Here is an 11,626-nt window from a genome sequence, read left to right on the forward strand (position 1 = left end):
CCCCCTTTGACCTACTTGAGCTCATGGTAATGGTGGACCATGTCGATGTTTTACCATTAAAAGTGCATTCACTCAAACGGCCAACAGCATCATAATGACATAATTACATCATTAGTCATCACAGTTGCCATTTGTCACCCTTTTTTTCTTTTTGGAAGGACCAGCCACTAGCTCGTAACACTTTCATAACACTTGTATACAAAGCAGGCAAACACACACGCCTACAGACAAACACGCATACACACGCCTACACACACACACGCATACACACGCCTACAGACAAACACGCATACACACGCCTACACACACACACGCACGCATACACACGCCTACACACACACACGCACGCATACACACGCCTACAGACAAACATGCATACACGTGCCTACACACAAACAGATACGCTCGCCCACACACACACACAGACCTTTTGTTCAAACGGCTGGTCCCTACTCACCCAACCGTTTTTTAAGTGTGTGCTTCTGTAACATTGTGAACATGAGCACCTGTGGACTTGCTGCCTATAGCAGGGCCTCTGGTCCGTCGCCTGGCCCGACACACGCACACGACAGTGAGCTCAGAGGCACGTGGTCGGATCAAAGAGCAAACGGGGGTGAAAACAAACAAGGAAACATGAAAAAAAAAACTAAAACATTGAACATAAGACAACGAATGGGAAGGTGTGCAGCGGGGTCCCATATCATCCGCACAACAACGATAAAGAACACTTGATGGAAGAGGCAAGGTCGCCTTCTGGGCCCGAATAGCAGTTATACCAAAAACAACCCCAACCACTTTACAGTCTGGTAAACCTGTGAATAGCCAGAGAGAGGAATGAAACAATGTACCTTTAGGATGACACATAATGGTTCAGCCATCTTGCATGAACAACAAAATAAAAGACGGCGATAAATGGGGAACATTTAAAGATTTCATGTGTTATTCTGCATTAATGGCCTAGCTATACAAAGAGTAGAGATAGGTGTTGCATACATCAACACAATACATACACACCGTATACTGTAGATTAAGTATTGTTTGAAAAGGTTAGGGCCATGTATATACGACAGACCTAACATTCTGAGGTTATGCTTAAATACGTACAATATGGTTTCCCCTGTTGGTCCACTTTCACACACTCGCATGCGCACACAAACACATGCACACACACGAATAAACACACGCACAACACCAGCTGTGGTGGTGTGCCATTTACAGGAAACTGTTAACATAGTTAATACAATAATTAATTTATACAATCACTAGGGCAACCATTTAAAAATATTGAATGTCACATAATGAATAACGGACACACATACACACAGACATAAAACATGACCAACCCCCATTCCCTTTCCTATGTCTTGACAATACGCCAGTGTTAACATACATCAGTGTTAAAACATAACAATGATATTACAAGTTGGCGTTCAGGAACAAACCCAACAGTAAACCGATAATACACAGCCAACGAGGGGCAGACAAAATAAAAACACACCACGCATCCCATTGTACCGACAGCGCAAATGTTTAAGTCTTGCATCCGAGTTAAGACCGTTTGTGCAGGAGTGCTGTAGTGGTCCAGAATAAGCGGTATTCCACCGGCTCCGTTTGCTCACAGGCCCTGCAAAGTACGCTACCTTGGGGAGGGGCCGGGACCCGCTCCCCTCCCCCCCAAACCCAAAGGCTCGGCCCCCCGACCGGGGCGCTACAAGCAGGCCTCGTGGTGGTGGTGGTGGTGGTGGTGGTGGTGGTGGTGTGAGGCGTGTGGTGAGCTCGTACCAGGCCAGTCTGGGAGAGACTCGGGCTGGGGAGTCAAACAGGGATTCCCATGCGGTGCTTCTTCTTCTTCACCGTCTTCAGGCCGCTGAGACGCCGCACGTCGTCCTCGTCCGATTCGTCCATCTCGTCGTCGGCCGAGAAGAGGATCTGACGGAGACGGTGAAAAACAAAGACGTTAAGGGGTCGTCAGCGCTGAGGGTTATCAGTCACCACCTAATATTTACATTTACATTTTTCTTTTCATTTTATCTCCCAGTGTCTCATTGAAATGATTATTCAATGAATAATTGATACACATTTTGAAGCAAAAAAACTAACAAAAAAAATTTGGATAAATTGGAATATTTCCCCCGCCTTATATATTTCTGTACATACCACACGTCACCGACCCACCAGCCATCAGCCAGACTGCATTGGAATTGACTACACAATATTTCTTGGCAATTTCCTCCCGGCCTTTAAAACAAACTTACCTGAAATCCACTGGCTACTGTCTGTGTGTTTTCGACAACGAGCATCTTCTCAAAGATAAAAGACTTTATCTGTATTTGTCTTCGACTAATGAACTCAACAGAGTTCAACAAATCTAACAGATAGTTACCAACATCCCTTTGTACCTTGCTTAGGGGGCATGTTCAGCTTTTCCAGCTACAGTCGATTTTTGATTTGTAAAATAACAAATGTTGTGTATTTCCGATCGAACTGCAGGGCTTTAGCCAGAAGAACCCCCTCTGAACATTGGCCTTTGATTTCTGAAGTGCTCCTGCATTACTACACAAACATAGTAATGTTGAAAAAAATGGGAATTCAAGAATCATATCCTAGGGAACGATTGTATTTAGTAAAATGAATAGGACAATGCAAGAGATATGAAGCGAGTACATTGAAGATAGGGTGAAGCGCTAGTAAACAATACACAACCTGCTACAAGAACACATACAGTCAGGTCCATAACTATTGGGACATCGACACAATTCTAATCTTTTTGGCTCTATACACCACCACAATGGATTTGAAATGAAATGAACAAGATGTGCTTTAACTGCAGACTTTCAGCTTTGATTTGAGGGTATTTACATCCAAATCAGGTGAACGGTGTAGGAATTACAACAGTTTGTATATGTGCCTCCCACTTTTTAAGGGACCAAAAGTAATGGGACAAATTAACAATCATAAATAAAACTTTCACTTTTTAATACTTGGTTGCAAATCCTTTGCAGTCAATTACAGCCTGAAGTCTGGAACGCATAGACATCACCAGACACTGGGTTTCATCCCTAGTGATGCTCTGCCAGGCCTCTACTGCAACTGTCTTCAGTTCCTGCTTGTTCTTGGGGCATTTTCCCTTCAGTTTTGTCTTCAGCAAGTGAAATGCATGCTCAATCGGATTCAGGTCAGGTGATTGACTTGGCCATTGCATAACATTCCACTTCTTTGCCTTAAAAAACTCTTTGGTTGCTTTCGCAGTATGCTTCGGGTCATTGTCCATCTGCACTGTGAAGTGCCGTCCAATGAGTTCTGAAGCATTTGGCTGAATATGAGCAGATAATATTGCCCGAAACACTTCAGAATTCATCCTGCTGCTTTTGTCAGCAGTCACATCATCAATAAATACAAGGGAACCTGTTCCATTGGCAGCCATACATGCCCACGCCATGACACTACCACCACCATGCTTCACTGATGAGGTGGTATGCTTTGGATCATGAGCAGTTCCTTTCCTTCTCCATACTCTTCTCTTCCCATCATTCTGGTACAAGTTGATCTTTGTCTCATCTGTCCATAGGATCTTGTTCCAGAACTGTGAAGGCTTTTTTAGATGTTGTTTGGCAAACTCTAATCTGGCCTTCCTGTTTTTGAGGCTCACCAATGGTTTACATCTTGTGGTGAACCCTCTGTAGTCACTCTGGTGAAGTCTTCTCTTGATTGTTGACTTTGACACATATACACCGACCTCCTGGAGAGTGTTCTTGATCTGGCCAACTGTTGTGAAGGGTGTTTTCTTCACCAGGGAAAGAATTATTCGGTCATCCACCACAGTTGTTTTCCGTGGTCTTCCGGGTCTTTTGGTGTTGCTGAGCTCACCGGTGCGTTCTTTCTTTTTAAGAATGTTCCAAACAGTTGATTTAGCCACACCTAATGTTTTTGCTATTTCTCTGATGGGTTTGTTTTGATTTTTCAGCTTAATGATGGCTTGCTTCACTGATAGTGACAGCTCTTTGGATCTCATATTGAGAGTTAACAGCAACAGATTCCAAATGCAAATAGCACACCTGAAATTAACTCTTTAAATTAACTAGACCTTTTCTCTGCTCCTTGTTAATGGGATAATGAGGGAATAACACACACCTGGCCATGGAACATCTGGGTAACCAATTGTCCCATTACTTTTGGTCCCTTAAAAAGTGGGAGGCACATATACAAACTGTTGTAATTCCTACACCGTTCACCTGATTTGGATGTAAATACCCTCAAATCAAAGCTGAAAGTCTGCAGTTAAAGCACATCTTGTTCATTTCATTTCAAATCCATTGTGGTGGTGTATAGAGCCAAAAAGATTAGAATTGTGTCGATGTCCCAATAGTTATGGACCTGACTGTAAATCAGTCTAAATATACCCATCAATAAGGTGTGTGTGAGGCGGCAACATAACGACAAAGAAACATCTTTCTAAAATCTCTTCCACCTCTTCCATGAAATAACAGCTGGATATCCGAAGTACAGTTAAATATTGACTTTGCTCCCACACAAAAGTTTTAAAGCAAAGTCAACGGTGGTGTGTGTTCGGTGCAGCAAAGCTCAGAAACTTTACCAGCCTATAAAGTGACCGGCAGCTTGCACAGTCCAGGGTGGTTAACAACGTACAGGACATTACTCGGTCTGTTGGTGTGACTTGTAAATAAAGCACAGCCTTGGGCTTTGTTCGAGTCGGCCCACTTACACCCTATATAGTGCACTACTTAGGGCGAGTTTGTTTCCCTGATTAGTTCACTCTATAATGACCCACAATGCACCAGCAAATAAGAGCACAACTGACGCCTTTTATCGCCACGCCCATGATGCATAGCGGAAATCATCGCCATCGTATTCATCCACTTGAGATGGTCAGCACATAGCAGGTTGTTTATGCAAATGAGCTGACATAAACGGTGCCTGAACGCCCTGTTTAGACCATAGTGGACTATTGAGTGTTTTCGATATAAAAGGGAATAGGGAATTAGGGAACAAGGGAGCCAGTTTGAACATAACCTAAGTGTATCCCCCCCCCCCCCCCCCCCCGCCCAGCAGGTGGAAGCAGCAGAGGACAGGAATAGAACACAGTCCAGCTGCCATGGCCACAGAGTCAACAGCTAGCAGAAGCAGTCCCAGGGGGGGGGGGGACCTCCGCTAAAATGGAGATAGGGAGCGTATTTGTTTAGTTTTTTTCTCGGTTTGGTACGTGTCGTACAATCCGAGATGTGCTGAAGGTAGGTGTCCTACCTCCGACTCCGAGTCGTCGTGGGACAGGGCCCGCCGGTACCGCACCTTGCTGCTCCCCCGGAGGTCCTCGTCTCGCTCCTCTAGCTTGGCTTTTGTCCTGTGCTTCTTCATGAGGAAGTTATCCACCACCCAGAACATGAGGGCCTGAGGGGGGGGGGCACAATATCAACGCGCCCCATCGAGTTAATAAGTGAACGCATCACATTAACAAAGTATTAAAAGGAGGGCCCCACGGCTGATAATAATCGTGGTCGATCCAAACACTGCAAAATCTCGAGCTGCAACAGACGTTCAGTAACTCAACTCAATGACAGCGCACTTACGTTGATGAAGAACGGAACAATGAGCATGACGATGGCCAACTCCAGGTCAGGATTATCTATTGGGTTGAGGAGGGACAACTGACACACACACACACACACACACACACACACACACACACACACACACACACACACACACACACACACACACACACACACACACACACACACACACACACACACACACACACACACAAATTATCTGTTATACAGTCCAATACCCTACATTATCACACCAGGTGTGATGTTTATTAGCCACAATGAGCCATGACAACACACATGGGGACTGTCCACCGAGATGATGGATCTAGCAGCCACCTACTCAGTGGTCTGTACCAGCTCCTGACGGATAGGCTGATCTGTCCGTCATTCATCTGAGCGGACACGCCGACGTGTGATGCCCCTGTACGATACTTTAGCGGCTCGTAATGGACAATCAACCTCACACCAGCTGGTAAGATAAGGATCTTTTAAGTAATACGTGTCGACGTGGCAGCGTCAGGTTTGAGCTTTTATCTTGAAATGACCGCTCCCCACCTTCTTCCACTGGGGGATGAGTAGGACCAGCATGATGAGGACCTTCTCAAACATCATGATGAGGATGTATAGCGCGCACTGACCCACCCACGCAGAACACTGCACCGGCTCTCCTACACACACACACACACACACACACACACACACACACACACACACACACACACACACACACACACACACACACACACACACACACACACACACACACACACACACACACACACACACACACAGGTCCAAAAAGGGTTACAAAAAGCAGTCTAAAAATAGTAATGCTATGTATCTGCCGGTATGTTGTACCGGCAGTAAAACTTGTGTGTGCTGCAGGGAGATTTCAGCGTTTGCAAACGGTGCCACCGACGCCCTCCACTGGACATTACAGGTAGAGCAGGTGAGGTGGGCCCTCACCGTATTCCCCAAAGCGCAGGGAGTCCCACTGCCTCCACTCCACGACAGCACTGACAGCCCTCACCCCGGCGTAGATCAGCAGCATCCCCAACGACGCATCCAGAAGGAAGTTGATGAGATAACTACAAGAGGGTGGGGGAGAAAGAGAGGCGGTCAGCTCACACTACCGCACTTTTGCCATTGAACCCTGGGCCGAGCCGTGACGACCATCACCTACTAGGGATGGGTCAGAATCTTTGATTATTCGATTATTCGTTCCCGAGGGTCAAAGCCGATTTTTAACATTTGGACCGTTAACATTTTTTTCCCCATTCAAATAAACAAGAATTAACGGACGGAACTAATGTTGGTTCTGTAGCACTATTAGTTTTTTTTATTATTATTAATCATGTACAGAAAAACAATATACACAATACACAAGCATAAATATTAATATATATGCATACAACACAAACACTGATCACTGTTAAAGTTTGTTTTTTTTTTGCGTTTAAGATATTAAGTGATTTCTTGCCGGTCCATGGCTGCCTTTGTGAATGTCGGCACACATCGAATAATCGATTATTCGTTCATAACACATACCACTGATTATTCAACCATGAAAATTTTGAGTTATTCACATCCCCCCCACATCACCTACAAGCCTTGAAGTACAAAGGCAGTCATTGCGAGGCAACTCACAGAGAGCAGGGGTCCTCCTCGGTGAGGTCCGACAGGTACACGTTGGCGAAATGGATGAACAGCATCCCGATGGCCTGCTTAGAGGTGTCCAGGAACCTGTCGGGAGAGGAAAAAAAAAAAAAAAAAATCATTACAGGGACTCTGTTGTAACCTGCAGTCGTCAGTCATCTCAATGCTCTTTCTAGAGCGGTTAGGAGAGGTAGAAGAAGAGACTCGCTCACCAGATCCTCCAGGGCCTTCGTTCATGCTTGGGCTCCCTGAAGCGTTTCACTGTGGAGGGACACAGCATGTCTTGTTACGCATGGCGCATTACACGGGAGGCCACGGTGCGCTGATCAAACAGAATCACCAGCCCGCTTTTAGACTCACCCATTGGCCCCAGCCTGCATTTAAAAATGGCGTTTTGTAACAGCTCATTTATTCTATACAAGCACGCTGTGTGATTTTGCAGGCTTGCCCTTTTCACTGCTGCCGAACGGATATCGGACACGCTGGTTCCCTGATTAGACTTACGGTATCACATAGCATTATTATAATTACAAGGAATGAAAAACATAGAAATGCAACCAATTGCATTTAAACATGTTGAATTGGACAAACTGACTGTTTTTACATTTAGTTATAAGGTATAAGTTGGATAGATTTAGTCTTTATTCGGCATATGTAAGTTCAAGTACCATTGAATTCTTAGTCCTGCTCCTCTCACAGTTTCATATCAGCTGCTAGTTGACAACAACAGTAGTTTTAGCAACATATATCTGAAGCCTAAAAATAAAACGCGATGGAAGAAAAAAAAAAAAATAGAACCAAATTAAAAACAATGAATATACAGCAAAGTAAATAAAAAATGAAAAAATCGTATATAGTCATCGTCAGTGTGCAAGGTCCGTTGTCTTTAAGAATGCAAGTTCCTTATTAAGTGGGCATTAAGTGGGGTATGGGGGGGGGGAGGCAGGGTGGGCTGGTTGGATGGTTCTTGAGCATGCACACGGCCTGGGGTTGGAAGCTGTTGGGGAACCCGTTAGGTCCAGTAATGGCGCTCGGCCATCTGGAGTCTCTTGGCAGGTGGCAGAAGAATACATGACGAATGGGCTGGTTTGTGTCCTTTGTAAGCGCGAGCTTCAGCAGCATATGTAGAGGTCGCTGGTGGCCGGTGGCTTCCCTTCGACGATGTTGCTCTCTGTGCTGTTTTTACAACCCTCTGGATACCGTACCAGACTGAGATGCCTCCAGTCGATACACTTTCAATGAGGCTGCGCTAGAATTTCCGAGCGTTATTGTGCTCATGCCCCATCTCCGTAAGCACATAGGAAAGTCGCTGTTGTGCCTTCTTCAGGATGAGGTCTGTCAGGAAGCCCAGGTCTCAACAGACACAGGTACTTCCGCCCTTTCAAACAGTGCGGCTGTGTCAGTACAAAACAATGCCCGCAGATGTATATGCAAAACTCTTAGATAGCTGAATGCTACAATGCTCAACCATGACAACGCTGAAGTATGAAAGGCATGGGCCTTCAATAAATGCTGCGCCCTGTTTCAGTTAACTTGACACTCCATGTGGGCGGTTGCCAGTTATATATCAGGCATGGGCCATGAGTTGAATGCATGCATGGCTTAGCACTGGGCCCATTATTCATGGGGGAGAACTGCCTCAGGCTACCTAGCTCCAAGTGTCAAACATTCCTCACCTCTGCAAGACAGCAGCACAAAAATGCACCGTGGAGCTATTAGAACTGGGTTAACTGGTTAACTGGGTGCTATGTCATATATTGATCATTTAAATATTTTGTTTGAAAACATAGTTTAAGGATTAAATAGCTTAATCACACAGTGTGAGGTCACATCCACACACTATGGGAAATCACTGGAATGAAAAGCAACGTCCCCGCTGCAGTTTAAATATCGCTTCGTTCTCTTTAGGTAGGGTTCACGTTGCCATACTTACACATCAATATGCTGAAGGCCAGGACGGCTAGAAGCCCTTGCAGGAAAATCCCCAAAGAGTCCATTAGCGCACCGTTTTCACACCCTCGGTTGTCTGCATCTGGCGTGGGACTGGATGGCGCCGATGTGTTGGTGGACATTGCGGAGAGGCCCGGTACACCTGGCCCAGGTAAAGCCAGGTCTCCAGCCTTGGAGAGCGAATTAACCGCACTTGCAGCCATTGGGTCAACTTGGCATAGGACTAACTAAAGAACATGGAATGAAGTGAATTTGAAGAACTAGCCCGTCCCGACCCTCGTAGGTTAGTTCGTAATCACTACGTGAGGCACACTCAGTAAAACATAATATCTCGTTACGTGCCGTCTCATTCTTTTGGACACTCAAGCATCCATATTTCCATAATCTATTCTTTATCAAGACGTGAAGTAGCTACCACTCAAGAATCAGAAGGCCAAACATACTTCGTTGGTTCATAGCCACGATGGGCTTTTAACATATGTCCGATCGTCTGCATGAAATGAACCAAGTAATGGGAATATTTTCCAGATGATGCAGTGGAATACAAGCAGGACCTCAGTCACATGCATCCGTTAGCCGGCTTTACAGTGTGGTCCCGGCACTGTGTTAACTTACTACATGCATATGTTATAGTGTAAACATTTGCATGAAACACCAAACAACTCAACCCTACAGGAACCGGTCGATACAGATGAGGTAAGAAGCAAGTCAGGACTGCTGCTAACGCTGCACTGTAGCCTCGAAGCTAACACCCTGCTTATAAGGAAATGCAATGCGAGCAAGTTTCTAGTTGAATTAAACGCCGAGTATTTTCACAGCACACTAGTTGGCTTCAATTACCACTTTTGCAGTTGTCCGAAAAAGCATGTTCACATTGTTCAAGAAAAAAAAAACTATTTTGCAGTCGCTCATCACCAATCCAGCTGCTAGCAGCGGTGCTGCTCCTGTTGACATACGTCATGTCACGCGACCGACGTGAGTCAGATGCATGGTGGGAAGTGTAGTCAGCGTCCAGCGAAGAAACGTTTTCAAACCATTTAGAATTTTATTGCTGCAATTTCTTAAATAACAATCGGAAATGTCCAAAAGGAAAGTCATGAAATTTCATCTGTTTTCTGTACAACTGTATCTGCTGAATAGGCGACTGGAAACAACAATTATTTGACACAAATCAAAACACCACACATTACATTATATATTGAAAAGAAGTTGGGAGGTCCGGGTCATTTAGAAACTGCTCATTCACAAGTATAAAGTTAATTGTTGGCATAATAATTGCAATTTATTTGTGCTGCCCAAAATATTCTTTTATTTAGGAATTACCTCAAGTATAACGTCAAATGAGCAGGCCTAATCCCACAAATATGTCCCATTTCTAAATCTAGCTAACACTAGGTTCGACTTTATTCCAAATAATAATGTTTAAGGATTTACTGTGCAAGTGTAGGCCTATGCCTTGGGATATTAATCAATGCGTTTTGTTTTGCTAAATAGAAAATCTACTCACCCTGTTGCACTGGAAGAATCTTGAGACTATGTACACTATTTACAAACGCATGCTTTGCTATATACACGTTGAATACCGTCATCACATACAGTTTTGCTTGTGCTTACAAAATAAGAGCAGTCGCATTGTTTACCGCTCTTTAGAAGAAACAGTGTTATTCCGAAAGCCACCAGACTGTGGCGTTGTCCCCCGGCTTAAACATCGACCACAGCAAGACACTGAATGGAGAACATTAAACAGCTTTCTTCTACACCTGGCATGTCTTTTATGTATAAACAGAAAGCAAAATCACGACCTATATGGACATTTGCTGAAATCAAGTAAACTAGATTGTGATTCACTTGTGATCCAAGCATATCAATTAAGTATTTTTGTACATTTAATACATTTTTGTAATATAGTGTACGTAAAAAAAAAACGGATTAAAAGATGTCTGCTCTTTTGAAAGTTTGACAAATTGAAGTTATTTTTACAAGGCAAATACAAGTTACCATGAATGTATAAAAAAAACAAAACATCTAAAACAAATACACCCTTTATAAAATCTTATGAATTCTTTAGCTCATATTTCGCATTCTCTCTACCGAGTTCAAATTACTGTGAATCAAAGTTATTACAGTGGACCGGTAGAGTCGCCTTGCTGCCTTCTTGAGGACGACGGGAGCAAGCATATGTTGTCAAGAGCTAACGGTAAAGCCAGCAAGCCAGCAGCGGAGCAGATGAAGAAATCACAGATGGACCATCGGTGTCGTCACGTCAACACTCAACCTCCTCTGGCCAGGAACGCTATCTCATGTCTCATGGCAACGTCGGACACGAAGAGACAACGTGAACTATGAAGGGGATTCCAAAAAAGGACGCCCAGTGGTAGATGCATTATCTTATTCACCACGACGAACACAAGAGACACAGTGGGCCAATGTCCGGCCCTTCCCCTCAGCTAGGT

General features: G+C 44.4%; 1 protein-coding gene across 1 annotated transcript; it reads right to left on the minus strand.

The window, feature by feature from the left end:
• Nucleotides 1-7: 7 nt before the first annotated feature.
• Nucleotides 8-10,110, minus strand: LOC311371330 (store-operated calcium entry regulator STIMATE-like). The gene is made up of 8 exons (XM_084489475.1): nt 9,157-10,110; nt 7,436-7,484; nt 7,215-7,310; nt 6,534-6,655; nt 6,123-6,235; nt 5,586-5,663; nt 5,263-5,406; nt 8-1,929 (listed from the first exon to the last, which is right to left on the minus strand). The coding sequence occupies exons 1-8, from the start codon at nt 9,374-9,376 to the stop codon at nt 1,816-1,818; spliced, it is 936 nt and encodes a 311-aa protein (XP_084345601.1). The 5' UTR covers nt 9,377-10,110; the 3' UTR covers nt 8-1,815.
• Between the last annotated feature and the right edge of the window lie 1,516 nt (nt 10,111-11,626).

Source organism: Micromesistius poutassou (assembly GCF_964030765.1).
Source record: "Micromesistius poutassou genome assembly, contig: SCAFFOLD_6221, whole genome shotgun sequence".
Classification (NCBI taxonomy): Eukaryota; Metazoa; Chordata; class Actinopteri; order Gadiformes; family Gadidae; genus Micromesistius; species Micromesistius poutassou.